Consider the following 23,522-nt stretch of genomic DNA (forward strand, 5'->3'; position numbering starts at 1 on the left):
ATACCAGCCCTGCACATTTCAACTTCCAGCAATTGGCAGCAACCTGTAAACAATTACACATTCAGATTCCATACAGCAACAAAAAAACAGAGCTTCAAACTTATATAAAGAAGCTATCTCCCTAAGATGCAGCTTCACGCCATTTCCCCCCTCCTTCCTTCATTCAAACCATCATCTTCTTCAATCCCTGAATTCTTCAGAACCATTTCTCACCACCACCTTCTATCTCCATCTTCACCATTCATTTCTAGAGTCAGCACCATTTCCACCCTTTCACCATTTTCTTCATTCTTATCGATTCATTCTTCACCATCTCTCCTTTCAACCTCCCATTCTCTTCTTCTTCACCCCTCACACCTTCAATCTTCTCCACCCAATCACCATAACCTTCCTCTTCATCCTTCAATTTGAGAGACAAAAACAGAATAAATCTTCAACAGAAATTGCAAGAAGAAATTGGTAACAGAATTGAAATTGAAGAGGGATCGTAACAAACACTTCAATTACCTTCATCTCTCTCAATTTCAATCCTTCCTTTTCTTCAATGAAACTCTAAAAAAAACTCCGCAGAGACATTCATCGATCTCTATCCTTCATTCTCCGATCGAAGCTTCCATTCTCGTTCATCTTCAATTCGGCGCCAGAAACGTAAGCGGCTTTAACATCTCCGCCGAAACCACAACAACGTTCGTCATCATCATCACCACACTCCAATCTATAAACGCCAACCACGATTCAGAAACGAAATGAGATATGAGAGGATGAGGTGAGAAGAGTGAAGACCGGAGCGGTTTTGTTGCGGTGTTCGTCCGTCTTCGCCGAGGAAAGAGCAATCGTCGTCGTTAATTTGCGGGAGAGAGCTGAGAAATCACCAACACGTTTGAACCCTAATCCCTTTTGCCACATCATCCAAAGTCAAAGTCCAGTCAGCAAATGTGGTAAAAGGGTTTGGTAAATCCAGGTTTTGGGTTTTATAAGGGGCGTTTGCTAAAAAAAAAACATTCAAGGGGGTCAAACCGAAACTCGCTATATTGGCAAGGGGGTGAAGTATATTAAACCCTTTATTTTAATGACTATCTATGTAATGTTGAGAGTTTTAATTTAATGTCAAGTTGGTGTTGATGTTTGTTTCGTTTTCAGTTCAATGATACTGTCATGTTTTTTATTATTGTTTGATTTATACTATCAGACCATTTTTAGAGATACATCTCCGAAATATACCATTCCAGATACATCTTTGAATTAACCTTTAGTTACAATTAAAAAATGGTGCCAATTTCTTGAGAAATCATTTGGTTGTAGGCAATTTGAGACTAAGCATAAAAAAAAATTAGAAAATTGTGTGTTCGAAGTAAGGGTTGTTAACGGTCCGGTCCGGTCCAGTCCGGTCTGGATATTTGCTATCCCGAGAACCGGACCGAAATAGTAATCGGGTAAATTCGGACCGGACCGAAACAGTGATGGACCATTTTTTTGGACCGAAATCGGACCGTTACTTCGGATATCCAACAAAAGTATCCAATAAATATCAAATATAGTATCCATTTTTGGTATCGGATAAAAAAATTATCCATTCCCGGACCTAATAACATTTTGGCCGGTCCATTGGTTCGATTCTACCGATCCGATTTCTGGTTCAATTCTCGGATTCAGAGGTCCAAAAACAATCCTAGTTCAAAGATATATCTCTTAAACTAAGAGTGTTTTTTATTTTTCGCTAAAGACATTAATGCATAGAAAAATTCCCAATTAAAAAAAGAAAAGAAAAGCCTATCCATTACAATGCTCGTCTTACACTTGGGCTTCTCATATTTGGGCCAACAGTACATTAGTTCACGTGTTACACGCAAGAAAATAGAAACAAAACGACACAACACCGCAACAAAACCAAAGATCTACCAAACACAAAGACCTAGAACAAGTTATCAAGCTCTTGAAGATGAAGAATCTCCGTACACCCAGTTTCTGTTAAACAAACTGAGTTTCTCTTCTTGAATCATTTCATTACCCTTATAATCACATTATTCTCCCAAAAAACCCCTCACCCATTTATTTTAATTTTAATTTAATCTTACCTTCCATATTAACACACACACTCTCTCTAGAATATTCGATTAATTAGTGATAAATAAACTCAATTATTATTATTACTATTACTATTAGATAATAATAATAACAATAATAACACCACCGTTACCCTTTTTCTTCTTCTCCTTCTCTACCCTAACGGTTACCGTCACATATGGGCGAAGAAACACAACTTCAACCACAATCCCTAACCGGAACTCAAATTCAACCGCAATCTCAGCCACAACTGGAGGTTTCGGTTTCGGTTTCTTCCGATCACATCATCAACGCCACCACCGTCGTCGGAGTCGACGGTATTATCCCCGTTGAGTCCGAACTCAGCAATGTTCCTCCACACACAAACTCACCGGCAACCAAAATCCCTCTCCGTCCTCGAAAGATCCGGAAAGTTTCTCCGGACCCGACAACCTCCGAATCGCAAACGGAAATCCCTAAACCGGTCAATTCCGGTGGGAAATCGAATGGACGGGGCAACAGCAACAAAGCGGTTCAACAACAACAACAGCGAGAACGAGCCCTAGCGCTTCCGAGGATTGTTGCTAGATCGCTTTCGTATGAAGGTGAGGTTGAGATGGCGATTCGTTACCTTCGTACTGCTGATCCGCTGTTATCTCCTCTCATTGATATTCATCAACCGCCTACCTTTGATAGTTTCCATACTCCGTTTCTTGCCCTAACTCGAAGCATTCTTTATCAGCAACTCGCGTTTAAGGCTGGAACTTCGATTTATACGCGATTTATTGCTCTCTGTGGTGGTGAAGCTGGTGTTGTTCCGGAGACTGTGCTTGCTTTGAATGCTCAGCAGCTTCGTCAAATTGGGGTTTCTGGGAGGAAGGCGAGTTATCTACATGATTTGGCTAGGAAGTATCAGAATGGGATACTTTCTGATTCCGCCATTGTAAATATGGATGATAAGTCGCTTTTTACGATGCTGACTATGGTGAATGGGATTGGGTCTTGGTCTGTTCATATGTTTATGATATTCTCGCTGCATAGACCGGATGTTCTTCCGATTAATGATCTTGGTGTTCGGAAAGGGGTTCAGATTCTTTATAATCTTGATGATTTGCCTCGGCCGTCTCAGATGGAGCAGTTGTGTGAGAAGTGGAGACCTTATCGGTCGGTTGCTTCGTGGTATATGTGGAGGTTTGTTGAGGCGAAGGGAACTCCTTCGACGGCAGTGGCTGTTGCTACTGGGGCTGGATTGCAGCAGCATCAGATGGAGCATCACCAACAACAGCAACAGCAGCAGCAGCAGCATCCTTCGCAACAACAGCTTATGGATCCCATGAATGGCATGTTTAATATTGGGTAAGATGGTGTGTGTGAGTTTATTTGAAATAGATCGATTTGAAAAGGCGGGAAAGTTGTTTGCTTAAGGTTGCTGATATTGCTGCTAATGGCTATCTACAATAGTCATCAAATATTTTGATTGAGAGCTTTCATTTCATAATGTGTTGCTCACCCTTTTAGGTAATTCAGGAACTATAGAAAAATGTAGAATACATGTCATTGGAAATAACATCTTTGCCTTTTGAGCTTTGGTTTTCTATGATAACTAGATACGATACTTTCTTGCTTGGCTATCTTGTTATCTGTTTTTGTCAATATTGTTAAATAGCCGTTATAGCATTACTATACCGCTATTGTGAAGCAGAATTTGGACAAACAGCTATTGTCCGTGACATGCCGAAGTCTATAATGGCTATAAGTGTAATGGCTGCATTCTTTATTAGAAGATGCTTTCAAAACAGCCATTATCTGTTTTTGTCAATGTTGTTAAATAGCCGTTATAGCGGCACTATCCCGCTATATTGAAGCAGAATTTGGACAAACAGCTATTGTCCGTGATATGCTGAAGTCTATAATGGCTATAGGTTTGTATCGCCTGTTGTTCGTTTATTACAAAATGCTTTTTAAACAACGCCATAAGTCTATAACGGTTATAGCCTTTAACAGCGCTATAGCACTATTGCATATCAGAATAAATAATCCGCTATTTTAATATGCACAGTTTCATATATCTTTTAAGAAATTATAATGACAAAATTATAAATTCTTCTGTACGATAACAATCTTTTAAGAAAAAAAATTACAAATCATCTAAATTATGATTTTTAATGAAAAATCGTAAATTTTTAAATAGAATTTTCGAATTGAAAAATTGCAAATTCTCTCTACTATAAATTTTAAATATAAAAAATTGTAAACTCTATCGACCAAAATTTTTTAATAGGAAAATTGTAAACTCTCGCTAGACTATAATTTTTAACAAAATTTGTCCCTTGATCAGAATTTGTCTCTGATATCATGTATCGAGAAAGTAGAAAAAAAAAACTACGCACTCGTGAAAGCTTACTCACAAAAGAAATTAAAAAAACAAAAATAATCAAAAATAAAACTCACAAATTTATTATTCAACATGTAATATTTACCACAACAAAATTACAAATTTACTCATATAATTGTAATTTTTCAAGGAAAAAATTACAAACTCTCTAAACTACAATTATATAATGTAAAAATTGTAAAATCCTCTCAATTACAATTTTTGGATGAAAAACGGAAAAATCTTTCAACTACAATTTTTAAACGAAAAAATAATAAATCCTCTCAACCATAATTTTTGATACTGAAAGATTGAATGCTACTAGACCTCATAGTTGTGTGTTACTTTCTAGTGAATAATATTATTTTGGAAGAAAAAATTAAAAATTTCAATTGGTAACTGATAAGATTTAGAAAGATCAATTTTTAAACACTTAAAGATTAGAAAATATTAATATAATAATCAAAGTATCATCTTTAAAAATTATTTTTGACAAAACTACAAATAGTGTATCATCTTTAAAATAAGTTTCGTTCATGAACCATAATTATCGATGGACTAATAAGGTGGACTCTTGGTAAGGTGATGTGGATCACTAATATAGTTGTGCAGAGATGGACATATAGAATTAGTACTTAGATACTGAAGTTAATACTGAAGTCAGAAAACGATGAAGAGAGAAATGAATGGATTAAATTAATGTATACATCAAAATTTCAATTTTTTTTTCCTATTTCATTTTGGAGTGAGCAATTCAGTAACATGTAACATTTGCATATTAAAAAAAAAAAACATTCTTTGATTTTTTGGGTTAATTGATGGAACATGTTTCACCATACAAAAATAGAATATTTTCCATATTGAGATTAGAAGATCCTTTTTTATGTCCATCTCAAGGGTGGGGTGAAGAAGGAACTTATCATTAGATTCCATGAAGACATTCAGCATTTAAGTTATATAAGTGTCTCTTTCTGATAAATTATCACTGAAATAAGGATTGATGCATCTCGTAACACGTCTTTAATCTGAAGTGTCGGTAAATATGTTACAGAGGTAAAAATCAGGCCATCCATTGCTATATAAAGGGTAGCTAGCAATAACACTCTCCTCAAACCTTAGATATACTTTAATATGGCTTCGAGCTCGAATTGGACAGCAAAACAAAACAAAAGATTTGAGAACGCATTGGCAATGTTGGAGAAGGATACTCCAGATCGTTGGCAGAAGGTGGCTAGAGCTGTGGGAGGAAAGACAGTTGAAGAAGTGAAGAGACATTATGAGAAGCTTGTTGAAGATGTGAAGCTGATTGAGGAAGGTCATGTTCCACTGCCTAAGTACACAAATAATGGTTGCAATTACATGATGGATCAAGAAAAAAGGTTCTTAATTATAATTAACTTTTTAATTAGTACTTCAATAATACTAATTGATTTTTGTCGTTATTTCTGGCTATAGTTTGATTTTTATTTATCATGCATGATGCAGGATGAAGGCTCTAAGTCTCCAGTAATGATTATGAAGGACTTGTTCAATAAAATATTACATTTGCCATATTTTGTTTCTCTCTGTGAAGTAACAGGGCCATGTATTTGTATTTCCTGTATTTCCGTATACAATTGTAAAAAAATAATGCATTTACTATATATGCAAAGATGAAGTTAACTAATAACATGTTAATTGGTAAATGATATATAAAACATTGGGTACACACACGTTGTCACACATTTATCTTTCTTAAATATAAATGATAGCGATTAAATTTACAATATCATTACTGTAGCCGTTAAATTTTATCGGGTTCGGGTATTCCATGAAAAAATATGAAAGGTCAAACACACTATCGAGGGGCAAGCTGCCCCGCAAAGCATCCCTCGAAATAGACAATGAAGTCGCTTGGATATCTATAATATGTCATCTGACTGAGTTTCATCGAGATGGACTAATTCCCACAATCCACTTAACCAATAGACATGGGAGATGATGTATTAGACTGCAATAGAATAATAAAAGTCAAGGAGGATAACCACCTCCCTCCATGATTTAAGGAAGGACAACTTCCTTCCTTCCCTCGTATATGATAAAGGAGTGAAGATAATTGTTCGAACAAAGAATCACAAGAATGATGATTTTTAATGAGAGGGAGAGAATGAGAGAGAGTAATCATTGAAGGTGAAAATAGTGAACTTTTATATTATTAAAATATACATTTATATAGAGTGAGGTGCAAGTATCAAACAAAATAAATAGAAAAACCTACAGTAACCGATTACAGGCCAAATTACAATAGGTGTGACCGGTTACAAAAAGAGTGTAACCGGTTGCAAAACCATTATGTTTTAGGTGTAATCGATTACTAACAAACTGCAATCTGGTACAAAATCATTTTGTTTCATGTGTAACCAGTTACCAGCCAAATGTAACCGGTTACAGGCACTTGAATCACTCTTTTCAATCAACACATCACCTTAATTCATGTGTTCCAAGTCTTCCATGCCCGTATGCTTCTTCAATCTCTTGGTTACTTCAACCGACACTCCTTTGGTAAGAAAAACAACCAACTTGGTCTTCACTTCTACAATATCCAAACCTCAATTTTCCTTCAATAACTAGCTCTCTCAAATAGTAAAATCTCATCTCAATAAGTTTGCTTCTCCCCATGTGTAATGGGATTCTTAGTAGAGTTTATCGCAGAAACATTGTCAACCATGAGCGTTATAACCTCAACCTCTTCACCGCATAACTCCTTCAACAGATTCATCAACCATACGACTTAACACACACACAACAAATTTAAAAATTGAAAATTTGAAATTAATTTTTTGTCTTTAAAAGGGACTGTTGTGACAATCGCCGTCAAGAGCGAAGTAATGTTGTGAGAAAGAGAGAGTTTCTTGAATGAACACAAGAAAAAATAGTTTAATTCACGAAGAGAGAGAGAAAATAGAAGAAAGTTGGTTAAGAAAAAAAACCTATTTATAGACTACTAGCATATGTATGTCACGTATGATGGTAAAACTTATACATGACGTGTATAGCTACTGCATAATAAAATACATAAACAACTTCGACTACTACATGCTTAAACAGACTTCGAATATAACATGCGCATCCCAATCGAACTATGAAGTTACACTTGTCAAGACTAGAGTTCGATCCAAATACTACAAATCTCCATCTTGGAACAAACTCTACAACATCTAGGGAACAGACTAGTTATCATCACACAACTTTATCAACTACTACAGTGGAAGAACTTGCTACTTGACAATGACTTGGTGATCATATCAGTAACATTGTAATCAGTCGAAATTTTCATCACTTTGACTTCTCCCTTTTTAATTTTCTCCTTAGAGAAATGCAACCTAACATCAATGTGCTTAGCTCTCTCATGATAGGATAAATTCTTCGAAAGATGTATGGAACTTTGACTATCATATTTAACAGTGATTGCTTGACCTTGAAGTTTAAGTTCTTTTGCAAATCCTTCAAGCCACAATGTTTATTTTACAGTTTCAGTAAGGGCAATGTATTCAGCTTCAGTGGTTGATAAGGCTACAACCTTATGAAGTGTTACCTTTCAACTGATTATTGTACCAAACATAGCGATAACATATCCAGAAATATATTTTCTGATATCCATAAATCTTGCATAGTTAGAGTTAACAAATCCTTCAACTTCAACTTTGTTATCATCGCCTTTGGGTCCACCATAAACCAAGACTATGCTCAGAGATCCCTTTATGAATCTTAGGATCCATTTCAAGGCTTGCCACTGCGCCTTTTTAGGATTGGCCATGTAACTGCTTGCAAGGTTCACTACATACGCCATGTGTGGCCTGGTACAAACCATAGCATACATCATGGAACCTACTATGTTAGCATATGGTATTCTATTCATATAAGATCTTTCAGCTTCAGTACTAGGAATATGAGTTATACTTAGCTTAATTGTTGAGCTGTTGGCGTTATAGCAAGTTTTGAGTTTGAATTACCAAACATGTCAAGAATCTTCCTTAGATATGACTCTTGAGATAAGCATAACTTCAACTAGGCATGACAAATAAACCCGCCCTCGCCGGACCCCACCCCGAAATTAGCGGGGAATACCCGATTTAACCAGGGGCGGGTGCGGGGAAAACCCGATTTTTATTTACAGGTGCGGGTACGGGGGCGGGTGATGCTAGTACCCGCCCTACACCCGCCAACTAAATTTGATTTATTTAATTTATTTTAAATAGTTTTATTACTCATTTACACTTTTTAATGTTATAATATCATGTTTATTAGAATTATTATTATTATTATTTGAAAATACAATTTAAATAAAAATATCAAACATCAAAAATACTTTTAAAATAATCAATTATTTAGTTTAATTATTGATTTATTATTTTTGTTGAAAGAATAAAATTATTTTTAAAATAATCAATTATTTATTTTAATTATTGATTTATTATTTTTATTCAAAAAGTATAAATTTTAAAAAAATTAAAATTTTATTCGTGCGGGTGCGGGGAAACTCCTTTCTTGTTAGGGGCAGAGGAACAAATATTAGCCCCGACCGGGTTTGGGGGTGGGTCTGAGTCTCGGTGGCGGGTGCGGGTCTGGGTGTGCTTAAACCCGCCCCCGAACCGCCCCATTGTCATCCCTAACTTCAACTACTTTCTATCTCGCTTGATATTGATACCTAAAATCCTGGTTGCAGCTCCAAGGTCTTTCATTTTGAATTCTTTGTTAAGTTTAGCCTTTACCCTCATTGTTTCTTCGACGAGGTTGCTTGCTAGAAGGATGTCATTTACATAGAGCAGTAAGATAACGAGTGAATTTTCAGGTGATAACCTAAAATAAACACATTGATCAAAGTTGCTCTTTGTGAAACCTATGTGCGTCATAAACTTGTCGAATCTCTTGTTCCATTGGCTAGGAGATTGTTTCAGGCCATATAAAGACCTATTCAACTTGCACACATAATCCATTAGACCATTAAAATATGTTTGATGAATTGGATCAAATCATGATATAATGAATTTAAAATATATGATAAAAATAATTCATTAGACCATTAAAATATATTTGATGAATTGGATGAAACCATGAATATAAATGGATGGATTGAGTTTAATTCATTTACATACTTTTTATGTAGTGGATGGATTGAATGAATTTTTTGGTGGATGAATTATATGGATTTTATTTTAATGGATCAAATTGTCACCTGTAGTTTTTCCAAGCCACATTTTTGGTTTCATCCTCATATTCACTTTCCAAATTCGCTACTTAATTGTGTATTTCAAATGCCAAAATATTACTATAGAAAGCTAAAATCATATATTTAAATGCAAAGCACAATTTTGAATAAGTCTCACCAAACAATATTGTGGAGTTAATATTATAATTTTTTTATTTATTATAATTAATAATTTTTGAAAAATAACACATGACTCCGTACACAAAAGGGGTGAATGGTGGAGGTGGGTGACACCATATCCATACACCTTGTTATGGTAGCTTTAGAGGAGTTTTCATGCTCAACGTGATTGACTATGAGTCCTACAAAATGTGAGGTTTATTATGGTAATGTTGATGACAAGACAAAGCTAGAGATAAAAAATTTGACAAAGTTTAATGAAGGTCCTCTCCCATTCAGATATCTTAGAGTGCCACTAACTAGTAAGAAACTCTCTGTGTATCATTGTATGTTATTAGTTGATAAAATAGTAGAAAGGGTGAAACATTGGAGTGTAAGGTTTCTTAGTTATGCAGGTAGAATGCAACTAATCAAGAGTGTGATATTTGCAATTACTAACTATTGGATGCAATGTGTAAATCCTTTATGTGGAGTGGTGGAGAGACAATTACAAAGAAGTCTTTGGTGGCTTGGCACAAGGTCTGTACTTCCGAAAACCAGGGCGACCTGAACATTATCTCCATCCAGGAATATAATAAAGCTAACTTAATCAAACTCTTGTGGAATCTTAGTGGCGAATTGGATAGCCTTTGGATCAAATTGGTACATTGTTACTACATAAAAAATGATAATATAATGGTTGTTCCCATAAGAAGAACATGCTCTTGGATATTGATAACCATTTTGAAACAAAGACAGTTGCTGCAATAGAGACAACTTTGGCAAGCTGCAACTTGAGAATACATTCCAAACTAGGAAGATGTATTTCATTTTAAAGGAGCCCCACCAAAATATTCAGTGGAGGAAGATAGTCTGTAATAATTTGGCTAGACCAAGAGCCATCTTTGGGCATTGGATGACTTGTCATGATAGGCTGACATTGACAACAAAGGAGAGATTGCATAGATTTGGCATAGTTGAAAATGATAAATGTTGTTTCTGTGAGCAGTAACAAACTCTGCAAAACTTGTTGTTTGATTGTTCAAATATGAGAAGTATATGGCTAAAGGTATTGGAATGGTTGCACATCAAGCATATACCAGGAGGTTGGGACAAATAACTCTAATGGATCATGACAGGATGCAAAGGGAAAGGTTGGATGTCAAAAGTTTTGAAGTGTGCTTTTACTCAAACTATTTGATGAATACTGGAAATATAAGAATTCTTATTATTTTGGAAACACAAATAGCAACACCAACATAAGGGAATACACCATAGATATCATTGTATATAGAACATGGGCCAAATCTAAGTTAAGACATCACATTGTAAATTTAATGATGCCTTAGTTAGAAGGTTTTTTGTGTCTGTAGGTTTTGGTTAGGCTAGATCTTGAAGATCGCCTTGTTTGTAACTGTTTTAATTCAATATCAATTTATATTTGATTCTAAAAAAATCATTGATTTAAAACAAAATCATTTTCAAAATGAGAATTTAAAAATATTTTATTAAAAAACGTTGGAATAAGCAGGAAAAAAATTGAAGTAACGAAATTCAATAGAAAGTAAAAGAGATAAGGAAAGAAAGGACAATACTAGAAATTTATAGAGGTTCGATCTAAAAATGTACTTACTCCTTTCTCCAAAAAATTATCTTGAGAGTATCCATTATTTGCTTGAGAGCTTTTAGAAGATTAAGTTCACGATCTCCCTTATACAAGGAAATGAAGTTTCAAGCTAACTTCCAATCAAACAACAAACGGGGGCTTGTAGTAGTTAGTTTTTCAATTCAAACAATAAACAAAGCTTTGAGCGGTTAGTCTCTAAGCCAAACCGAGATACATATCTGAAGTTACCATTTTTGTAAAATAAAGTTGACGTTTATTTGGAGATACATATCTGGAAAGTAACCTACTGATATGATAAGGTTTCTAAGGTACAAAGTGACCCAATACTTATATAAATAAGATGTCTCTCAACACATTTTTCTACAAAAAAAAAATAGAGAATGAGTTTATATCACCACCTTGCATTTGTGTATTTCAATGGGGAGAAGCCGTCACTTCTAATTAGGGTCATTGAAGAAACATCCCCTGCAAATCTGATATCCAAATTGAACACTCTCTTGCGTTATCCAAAAAATCGCAGAGTTGTCAAACTCGAGTATCGGTCACCCTTGTTTGACAGTGAAGAAAAAATACATTTCACCAACTTTAAACTGAAGACGGATGAAGATTTAAAGGGTATATGAAGTGTTTTTCTCTGTTATGAATCAAAGGGTCCGATTGAAGTGGATGCGAGGATTCAAAGATCTGTCGAGGATATAATTATTATGTTGCAACGTCCCGGTTATAATAATATGTAATGTTGAATTTATTTTAATGACTATCTATGTAATGTTGAGAGTTTTAATTTAATGTCAAGTTGGTGTTGATGTTTGTTTCGTTTTCAAGAGAGTTTTAATACAACCCTCCTATTTTATTAAACTTACCAAATCTCTCTCCATTCTCAATTTTTTTTTTCTCTTTCATCACTTTCTCACTTATTTTTTCTACAAAAAAAACTATTATTTATATATATTTTTGTATATACGAAAAATGATATTTATGATCGAAATATTTTTTAGTAAAAAATGATATATGGGAAAAATTTATTCAAAAAATCTATTAATGATTTAAATATTTTTATATACGAAAATTTAATATTGATCCAAATATTTTTGTAAATGATACCTACATAAAAATAATATTTGTATATAGAAAAAATATATTATTTACGAAAATTAGTATTTATGATCCAAATAATTTTTATTCAAAAATAGTATACGAGAAAAAATCTACTATAGAACTAAATACTTTTATATACGAAATTTACTATTATCCAAATATTTTTGTAAATGATACCTGAACAAAAATGAATTCTGTATACGGGAAAAAAATCTATTATTGATCTAAATATTTTTATATACGAAAAATGTTATTTATGATCCAAATATTTTTTATTAAAAAATGACGTAGGCCAAAAAATCTATTATTGATATAAATATTTTGATATAACAAAATTTAATATTGATCCAAATATTTTTGTAAATGATACCTAAACAAAAATAATATTTGTATACGAAAAAAAATATTATTTACGAAAAATGGTATTTATGATCCAAACATTTTTATTCAAAAATGGTATACAGGACAAAAAATCAATTGTTGATCTAAATAGTTTTATATACGAAATTTAAAATTGATCCAAATATTTTTGTAAATGATACCTAAACAAAAATGAAGTCTGTATACGGGAAAAAAAATCTATTAGGCTTAATTGCAACTTTGGTCCCCCTATTTTATAATTTTTTTGGTTTTGGTCCCTCCACTTTAAAAACCACAATTTTGATCCTTTTTTAAGTTTTGTGTTGGATTTCAGTCCCCTCTCCAATTTGGAACTTATATTTAATGATGTGACGCTTAGTTGGCTGATGTGTCACTGCCATGTCATTTAAAATTAATTCAATTCATCTTTTTAATTTAATATATATGTTAATGTTTTTTTATTTATAAATTTTCAAAAATATTAGTTTAATATCATTATATAAAAAATAGAATGATAGTAATAAATATTTCATTCATATTAATTAAATTTCATTAATATTATTAATAATAATAATAACTAATATTTAATTATCAACAATCAATTTCTTCTCATCTTTAAACCCTTCACTTCACCACCATCAACCTCAAGCACAATTTTTGATGCAGAGTTTACTTATTCTCTTCACTTCTTAGTTCTTCCAATAACATGAATCAAACTCTCACTAACATTTGTCATTTCAATTTTCTACATCAGGTCTTCACCCTCTCATCTTCACAAATTAAACTCCCTCCCATCTTTACAAACTAAACTCCTCAAAGTTTCACTGTACCAACACCTAAACCACCTCCTCCATTGTCATCGAAAAAGACATCAAGAGGTGTTTGAATCTATTTCTAAAATGTTTTTCACATAAGTGTAGATGAACAAAAGTTGAGGCTTTACACCATGTTAAGTAAAATGGGTTTTGAGATATGGGTTTGTTTTATCACTCTGAAATTTTTTATAGTGAAATGCAACACAAACAAACACCTCAAGTCCATCTATATCCTTCTCAAACTCTCCTTGATTTTTTTCATTCCCACTAAATCCTTCTAAAAATCTTTCCAATTTTCAAAAACCCTCTCTAATTTTTCTGGATTTTGTTCATGCATTTCTAGGTTAGGATGGAAGTCATGTTTTTGTTCTACTGTTATTTATAATTATGTTTGAGATCTATGCGATTTTTTTAAAGTGTGATTTTTGGGGTTAATACTACTGTGATTGTTTAGAGATCTATGAGATTTTTGAAGGTGTAATTTTTGGATTTAATACTAATGTAATTGTTGTGAGATCTATGAGTTTGTTTTGGTCTACTGTGATTTCTGGGTTTAATATATTTTTCGGTTTATTTATAACTACATATACAAAAATATAGAGAAAAGAAAATGTAACACCACAAAATTATATTCCAGCCACTCACAACATCAATAATTCAAATGAGAATTATAAAGATGTTAAGATTAATTAAAATTTAGGAATGAATTGAATGTTAGAAATATATGAGTTTATGTAAATAGAAGATGTAAAAAATTTAGGATTGGTGAACGTAGAAGATAAAGATCAAAATATTTGGAATAAAAATTAAGATTTAGAAAAATGAAGATTAAAAATCTGAATTATTAGGTTATTGGCTTAATTATTATATTTTTATATAAGTATATTAGTTTAATATTTTTGAAAATTTATAAAAAAACATTAACATATATATTAAATTAAAAAAATGAATTGAATTAATTTTTAAATGACTTGGCACTGACACATCAGCAAACTAAGCGCCACATCATTAAATATAAGTTCTAAATTGGAGAGGGGACTAAAATCCAACACAAAACTTAAAAAAGGGATCAAAATCGTAGTTTTTAAAGTGGAGGGACCAAAACCAAAAAAATGATAAAATAGGAGGACTAAAGTTGCAATTAAGCCAATCTATTATTGATCTAAATATTTTATATACGAGAAATGATATTTATGATCAAATATTTTTTATCCAAAAACGGTATACGAGAAAAAAATCTATTATTGATCTAAATATTTTTATATACAAAAATTTAATATTGATTCAAATATTTTTGTAAATGATACCTAAATAAAAATAATATTTGTATACGGAAAAAATCTATTATTTACGAAAAATAGTATTTATGATTCAAATATTTTTTATTCAAAAATGGTATAGGGGAAAAAATCTACTATTGATTTAAATATTTTTATATACGAAATTTACTATTGATCCAAATATTTTTGTAAATGATACCTAAACAAAAATGAAGCCGGTATAAGAAAAAAATATATTATTGATCTAAATATTTTTATATACGAGAAATGATATTTATGATAAAATATTTTTGAGGGATTATTATTAATCTAAATATTTTTATATACATAATAATCAATTATTTATCTAAATATTTTTATATTTTTTAACATTTTATTTAAAATAAATTATGTATTAGCGTAACTGAACCGAATTCGTGCATGTAGACAGGTTTTTACCGTTTCCAATTAAAAAGAAAAAAGTAGTCTATCTAGTACAATGCTCGTGTTACACTTGGGCTTCTCATATTTGGGCCAACAGTACATTAGTTCACGTGTTACACGCAAGAAAATAGAAACAAAACGACACAACGCAACAACAAAACCAAAGATCTACCAAACACAAAGACCTAGAACAAGTTATCAAGCTCTTGAAGATGAAGAAGCACCGTACACCCAGTTTCTGTTAAACAAACTGACCTTCTTCTCGAATCATTGATTTCACTACCCTATAATCACATTATTCTCCCCAAAAACCCCTCACCCATTTATTTTAATTTTAATTTAATCTTACCTTCCATATTAACACACACACTCTCTCTAGAATATTCGATTAATTAGTGATAAATAAACTCAATTATTATTATTACTATTACTATTAGATAATAATAATAACAATAATAACACCACCGTTACCCTTTTTCTTCTTCTCCTTCTCTACCCTAACGGTTACCGTCACATATGGGCGAAGAAACACAACTTCAACCACAATCCCTAACCGGAACTCAAATTCAACCGCAATCTCAGCCACAACTGGAGGTTTCGGTTTCGGTTTCTTCCGATCACATCATCAACGCCACCACCGTCGTCGGAGTCGACGGTATTATCCCCGTTGAGTCCGAACTCAGCAATGTTCCTCCACACACAAACTCACCGGCAACCAAAATCCCTCTCCGTCCTCGAAAGATCCGGAAAGTTTCTCCGGACCCGACAACCTCCGAATCGCAAACGGAAATCCCTAAACCGGTCAATTCCGGTGGGAAATCGAATGGACGGGGCAACAGCAACAAAGCGGTTCAACAACAACAACAGCGAGAACGAGCCCTAGCGCTTCCGAGGATTGTTGCTAGATCGCTTTCGTATGAAGGTGAGGTTGAGATGGCGATTCGTTACCTTCGTACTGCTGATCCGCTGTTATCTCCTCTCATTGATATTCATCAACCGCCTACCTTTGATAGTTTCCATACTCCGTTTCTTGCCCTAACTCGAAGCATTCTTTATCAGCAACTCGCGTTTAAGGCTGGAACTTCGATTTATACGCGATTTATTGCTCTCTGTGGTGGTGAAGCTGGTGTTGTTCCGGAGACTGTGCTTGCTTTGAATGCTCAGCAGCTTCGTCAAATTGGGGTTTCTGGGAGGAAGGCGAGTTATCTACATGATTTGGCTAGGAAGTATCAGAATGGGATACTTTCTGATTCCGCCATTGTAAATATGGATGATAAGTCGCTTTTTACGATGCTGACTATGGTGAATGGGATTGGGTCTTGGTCTGTTCATATGTTTATGATATTCTCGCTGCATAGACCGGATGTTCTTCCGATTAATGATCTTGGTGTTCGGAAAGGGGTTCAGATTCTTTATAATCTTGATGATTTGCCTCGGCCGTCTCAGATGGAGCAGTTGTGTGAGAAGTGGAGACCTTATCGGTCGGTTGCTTCGTGGTATATGTGGAGGTTTGTTGAGGCGAAGGGAACTCCTTCGACGGCAGTGGCTGTTGCTACTGGGGCTGGATTGCAGCAGCATCAGATGGAGCATCACCAACAACAGCAACAGCAGCAGCAGCAGCATCCTTCGCAACAACAGCTTATGGATCCCATGAATGGCATGTTTAATATTGGGTAAGATGGTGTGTGTGAGTTTATTTGAAATAGATCGATTTGAAAAGGCGGGAAAGTTGTTTGCTTAAGGTTGCTGATATTGCTGCTAATGGCTATCTACAATAGTCATCAAATATTTTGATTGAGAGCTTTCATTTCATAATGTGTTGCTCACCCTTTTAGGTAATTCAGGAACTATAGAAAAATGTAGAATACATGTCATTGGAAATAACATCTTTGCCTTTTGAGCTTTGGTTTTCTATGATAACTAGATACGATACTTTCTTGCTTGGCTATCTTGTTATCTGTTTTTGTCAATATTGTTAAATAGCCGTTATAGCATTACTATACCGCTATTGTGAAGCAGAATTTGGACAAACAGCTATTGTCCGTGACATGCCGAAGTCTATAATGGCTATAAGTGTAATGGCTGCATTCTTTATTAGAAGATGCTTTCAAAACAGCCATTATCTGTTTTTGTCAATGTTGTTAAATAGCCGTTATAGCGGCACTATCCCGCTATATTGAAGCAGAATTTGGACAAACAGCTATTGTCCGTGATATGCTGAAGTCTATAATGGCTATAGGTTTGTATCGCCTGTTGTTCGTTTATTACAAAATGCTTTTTAAACAACGCCATAAGTCTATAACGGTTATAGCCTTTAACAGCGCTATAGCACTATTGCATATCAGAATAAATAATCCGCTATTTTAATATGCACAGTTTCATATATCTTTTGTTCTTGTTGTTGACATTAACCTTTACATGAGCGTGCTATAACTCCTGACATTAACCTTATGATTAAATTAATGAAATTTTATGTTAAGGGTTTTTTTCCTAGTTATTTCTATAATTTTGTCTATATGATGGGGAAATTATATTTTTTAGATAAATGTTTGTTACTTATGATTTACGATTTTTCTACACCTTAATGATCTTTAGTGGGTTCCTGATTTTGACAACCATGCACTCAATTATTACATAATTCTGAATAAATGTATTCATGGCAGAAAGCTACTAGGATGAAGTATACATGTTTGCACGAGGAATGAAACTTTAGGATTTTTATTTATCAATCACACTTTAATTAGGCTTCAAGTTAAGTTTCAGTCAATACTTGATTTTATGATGGCCTAAATTGGAATAAATTTTTGTTAATAGAGAAGACAGTGAAAAAAATGCGGTTGTTAGTTCAAAGGAATTGATGCACAATAGATTCATGAGTTCTAATGTTTTTCCATTGCAAGACTAGTGTGTTTGGTGTTGTAGCTATTTATTAATTGTGGAAGTTACACTGTAGAGTAGACTCAGTTAACATTGTTTTTAAAATTATTTTAAGGCACCTATGGTGATTTGAAATTTTCAAAAGGAACTAAGCCAAATCATATTTAGATATCTTGTCTTTATTTTGCTTTATTAGGTCAATGTGGCCTTTAAGTAGTATATTTGTTTGTATGATTCTTTTTGTTATTTAATCAACATGATTTGATCATTTACCTTCTTATTCGGTATATCGGTATGTATTGTCCCTAATTAGTTGTAGTTTGAATTTGGGTTTTTTTATTTTTAAACGGAAAATGTTAGTATTGTTGATTTTTTACTGATGGCGGGGATCTAACCCATAACCTCACTTATTAATCCGAGATAGCGGAGCGGAGCAGCCCACCCCAAAAATGGGATAGCGGGATAACTCTGAACTAATTATATGAGTAACCTTTAGGACTAATTATATGAAAAAAAACAACCTGAAAACGAATAGAAAAACAATGAATAGATAATAACATGATAGAGAACAAAATAGAAAAGCAGAAAACAGAAGTAGAGAAGAAGAAGAATAGAGAGAAGCTTGAAGCAGTGGAGGCGGAGGAGGAGTTAGGGCAAGAGAAGCAGCGAGTGAAAAACGCGAGAAGCAGCGAACAGAAGAAACGCGATGGAGAAAGGTGAAAACACGAATGAGAGAGGAGAAAACACGAAGGACTATAATAAATTTTCCAATTTAAAATTTTTTAAGGGTAAAAAGATCTTTTCGCACTCCAAAAAAGTCCTAAAAGCAGTAAACTGCTCTGGGAAGGGAAGCGCTCTGCTCTCGCAACCCACTATCCCAGCTTTTCCTGCTGCTATCCAAAACTTGGATGCACGCCGCTCCTCCGTAGCAGAGGGTTGCCGCACAAAACCCTGGGATAGCGCCTGGAGTGGCTGCTATTAATAACTCTGCCCATGACCCCCTAATCACTTCACAACCCAACTCTCCATCTCAGCCATGAAGCCATCCTGATATCCCCTGTTGTGTTCATGTTAAAACTTATTATCATATTTTGGAAATTTCTTTTTCGGTCAGATCATAATGTTTAGTTTGGTGGCCTGGTAATTTGACTCATCTTGCATGTATTTGGTTGAGAGAAACCGTTTATCTAATGTGGTTCACTGTCTGAAGACAGAACAGAAATGAGTAAAATGACATGAACTGCTTTCTAACTTGACTCATCATTGTTTTGACATTATGTAGACAAAAATGGGTAAAATGACAGAACTGCTTTCTTCTATTAGTTGTTTTGTCATAGTCTCCTATATAGGTTGTAATTCTTTAGTCTCGTTTTTGTCTGTTTGTTTTGGAGTATGGTTAGTTGTCAATAGCGGCACTATAGCAGGATAGCGGAGTGGAGGCCGGCTTCTATGAGAAGAGCCGATGCAGAACTATAGTGGCTTCTATAGGGAAAATAGCGGGATAGCGGAGCCGAGCGGTTCCCGGCCCGGAGTGGTTTTTGGCCAGCCATCTTTTTCTCTTATGAAAAACCAAAATTAGCCCTTAAATTAAAACGTTTTAAGAGTAATTATGAGTTTTTCAATCAAAATTGAGTTGAGACTCAACCTTAACCCTTCTTGAATTGTCATTTCTGCACAAGTTAGAATTTTGGGATGTAATGTTTTGATTAAGATTTGTTGACGTTGATTAAGAGTTTCGATTTTAACTTCGTTGTTTTTGAGTGTTTTTATGAATATTTTATGGTGTTTAGTTAATTGTTTAATTTTACATTAAATGTACATTTATTATTATTATATGTAATTTGTCCAATAAATGATTAAACGGTGGTCATTCTGTTGTACGCTATTCTGCCATTCCATTTTTGGGGCTGGTTGCTCTGCGCTGCTATATGGGATTGACTACTCCCAGCTTATGTTCTAGCATGTGCTTCAATGGTGTCAACTGCGCCAAATATTTCATTAAGATTTCATTTATCTGTGTTTTATAATTATATCTACCAAATTCAATTAGTCTGTAGGAGGAGAGGTCTGTGAATTCATTGTATAAAATAACATGTTTATGACTTTTGTTCCTTCCTTTCTGTGCGATCTTCTTTGAAGTTTGTAATTAATTATTATAACATGTAGTCATGACACATCTCATCTTGCTTTCTCATGTTGGTGCTTGTAGGGCTGCCTGTGCTTGGGGACAGTGATCGCTGAAGAAATTGAGGAAGTTATTATAATCAGACTTCGCCTGCGCTTGGGCACTCATATTTGCGAAGCTATGCCATCATGCATACTTAAGGATAGATTTTAGACCGAAACTTGGATACTGCATTGAAGGATTAGTGTATGATTTACCTTGTGTTTAGTAAAACCTGTGCAAGATTAATAAAGGCTAGTCCTTAATTTTGTTTTGTTTATTGCCAAATGTAATGCATGTTCAGAGGCCAATTTCAAGTTGTCAAGTCGTTGTTTGGTAGGTATTGTGGTTTGGACTTCTGACCTTGTAACTAATGTATGAGTCCTTATTTCATGTCGCGTTAGTGCACCCTTTTGTGTTAATTAGATAGAATTCGTGTCATATCCTTAATATAAGTTAATTTGTGTTAGTCTTTAAACTAATACAATTAATTCGATTGGTCATAATTTATTTAGCAAGTCCATAATAAATGTCATTATGAAGTATGTTTGATCTTTTGACAAAATGGCAATTCTTGTATGTGAAAGCGGAGACGTTGAAGATGCAAAGTTGAAGCAAGTTCTCATGATGGGACAACTCATTACAATGCTATGCACAACAATACAAGCAGCCTGCCAAGATGAAGGTGAGAGACAGCCAACCATTAATATAAAAAACATAAATTGAGGGAAGGGATGAAACATCTCAAATGGAACAACAGCAAAGCGACGGTTTATGTTATCAGGTCTCAAAACTCAGTGGGATATTCTAACAGAATGTTCCTTTATGCTTTTTTCTAGTCTTTGTAATCTTCACTTAGTCTTTATCTACATCTAAATGATTTAACTATAAGTAGCAAGTGATTGAGCTACAAGTTTTCACAAACAACAACAATAGAAAAGAACAGACAACAAACATGCAATACGAGTACGAGAATTATGATCCATCCTTTCCCGACCAACCTGTGGTTGACCAATACCTCCCAGTTTGGGCCAGGTTACCTTCTTTCAAGTCGAAACCAGCTTTCATTTGGGCCGAAGATTACTCGAACACCATTTCCACTACCCACCTTACCTATGAAGAACTCAATACCTCAGTAGATACAATCTCAACTCAGCTACTATTTCCACTTCAAAGAGATGACACTGTCCTTATTCTTTGCTCTCCGGGACTCGACCTTGTTAAGGTCATTTTCGGTTGTCAAAGAGCTGGTCTTTTAACTGTCCCTATAGTCCCTCCTCACCCTTCTTTCACCAATGAAAAAAACTACCATCACCTTATTAGGGTCATCTCACAAACTAAACCAAAAGCTGCCATAGCTCACCCCAATTACATTTCATCCATTCATCACTACATCACTTCATCCCACAATAATAAACTGGCTCAGATGTTACAAACACTCCTATGGATTTCCACAGATGACCTCAAAAACAGTAACAGACATTCAAATTCAAATTCATACAATGGTCGTAAACCGGACGAGGTTTACTTGGTTCAATACACATCAGGTGCAACTGGAATACCAAAACCGGTTCTCGTTACAACAGGTTCAGCAGCTCATAACGTTAGAACAGCAAGAAAAGCCTACGATCTTCATCCAAACAGTACTATCGTTTCGTGGCTACCTCAATACCATGATTGTGGTCTAATGTTTCTGTTACTCACAATCGTATCAGGTGCAACGTGTGTTCTCACTTCTCCAACATCGTTCATCAAACGACCGAGAATCTGGCTTGAGTTAATGTCGAAATTCAATGCTACATGCACTCCTGTTCCTTCGTTCACATTACCACTTGTTGTCAAACGCGGAGGAATTCAAAAAGGAACGTTACCTATTAATCTATCAAATCTTAACAACCTTATACTCATCAATGAACCTATTTACAATGACTCAGTGGTTGAATTTGTTCACACTTTTTCGCCATTCGGGTTAAGAGCTTTGTCCGTTTCACCTTCTTATGGATTAGCAGAGAATTGTACTTTTGTTTCTACTGCATGGAGGGATCATAATATAGAAGCCTACTCTAGCTTCTCACATTTTCCAACTCACAAAAAGCTTTTACCAGTTGCGAGGCTCGAGGAACAAGAAGACATGGAAATCATGGTTGTTAACGAAGAAACACTCGAGCCTGTTGAAGATGGTGTTGAAGGAGAAATTTGGGTTTCATCTCCAAGTAACTGTTTTGGTTACCTTGGTCACCCTTCTTTAACAAGAGAAGTTTTTCATGCAAGAATCAGAAACAAAGTTCGTAGGTGTTTCCTACGAACGGGTGACAAAGGAATAGTGAAAGGCGAAAAAAGATATCTCTATGTTACTGGTAGAATTCAAGATACTATAAAGCTTCAAAATGGTGAAAAGATTCAACCACATTACATAGAGACTGCAGTTTTCAACAGTTTTCCGAAGCTACTACGAGGAGGTTGTGTTGCAGCATTTAAAGTTTTAGCGACGGTTGTAATTGTCGCGGAGATGCAAAGAGTCGAAAAAGATGTGGATGAGGGGATTCTAAGGAGTGTTTGTGAAGGAATTAAAGAAAGTGTTTTGAAAAAAGAATGTGTTGAAGTTGGATGGGTGGTTTTGGTTAAGAGTGAATGTGTTCCGAAAACTACTTCGGGGAAATTACAAAGATGGGCTGCTAAAGAGAAGCTTCTAGAAGGAAAAATGAAAATTATGATGGAGATGCGGTTTGGAAAAGATGTTGCGAGGATAAAACACGATGTAGCGAAAAAATCGGAGGTGGAAAAGAAAGATGATCGTGTAAATGGTTTAGGTTTTGGTGCAGAAACTCGTAGCTCATTGATCTCACATCTATGAGAATAGAGTACACAGCTATAATACATAACCCGAAGAGTTGGCATGTTGGTGAAGGCTTCAGTCCTTATAGTGTGATCCTCTCAAACTATCAGGTTCGAAGCCTGCTAGATGCTAACGATTGATACGTAATACATTGCAGTATATTTGAGCTTTACTTGTGTAATATGAATATTAATAAATAATATATTGTTTGCCATTCATGAAGCAAACAATGTATTTAGAGATTAAGTTGCATACAATATTAATGTAAATTAATTTAA

The 23,522-nt window shown here is 34.4% G+C and overlaps 4 protein-coding genes across 4 annotated transcripts; all 4 read left to right on the top strand.

Moving 5' to 3' along the window:
* The first annotated feature begins 1,933 nt into the window (after positions 1-1,933).
* Positions 1,934-3,630, top strand: LOC131660181 (alkylbase DNA glycosidase-like protein mag2). The gene has a single exon (XM_058929360.1). The coding sequence runs from the start codon at positions 2,243-2,245 to the stop codon at positions 3,401-3,403; it is 1,161 nt and encodes a 386-aa protein (XP_058785343.1). The 5' UTR covers positions 1,934-2,242; the 3' UTR covers positions 3,404-3,630.
* A 1,806-nt stretch (positions 3,631-5,436) lies between these two features.
* On the top strand, positions 5,437-6,060 carry LOC131654820 (protein RADIALIS-like 4). Its single transcript, XM_058924748.1, has 2 exons — positions 5,437-5,796; positions 5,903-6,060. Exons 1-2 carry the CDS (start codon positions 5,549-5,551, stop codon positions 5,925-5,927), a joined length of 273 nt encoding a protein of 90 aa, XP_058780731.1. The 5' UTR covers positions 5,437-5,548; the 3' UTR covers positions 5,928-6,060.
* A 9,459-nt stretch (positions 6,061-15,519) lies between these two features.
* LOC131660183 (alkylbase DNA glycosidase-like protein mag2) lies at positions 15,520-20,816 on the top strand. The gene is made up of 2 exons (XM_058929362.1): positions 15,520-17,040; positions 20,454-20,816. The coding sequence occupies exons 1-2, from the start codon at positions 15,884-15,886 to the stop codon at positions 20,476-20,478; spliced, it is 1,182 nt and encodes a 393-aa protein (XP_058785345.1). The 5' UTR covers positions 15,520-15,883; the 3' UTR covers positions 20,479-20,816.
* Positions 20,817-20,958: 142 nt separating this feature from the next.
* On the top strand, positions 20,959-23,405 carry LOC131660182 (uncharacterized). The gene has a single exon (XM_058929361.1). The coding sequence runs from the start codon at positions 21,364-21,366 to the stop codon at positions 23,260-23,262; it is 1,899 nt and encodes a 632-aa protein (XP_058785344.1). The 5' UTR covers positions 20,959-21,363; the 3' UTR covers positions 23,263-23,405.
* The last annotated feature ends 117 nt before the right edge of the window (positions 23,406-23,522 follow it).

This window comes from Vicia villosa, linkage group LG3, assembly GCF_029867415.1.
Source record: "Vicia villosa cultivar HV-30 ecotype Madison, WI linkage group LG3, Vvil1.0, whole genome shotgun sequence".
NCBI lineage: Eukaryota > Viridiplantae > Streptophyta > Magnoliopsida > Fabales > Fabaceae > Vicia > Vicia villosa.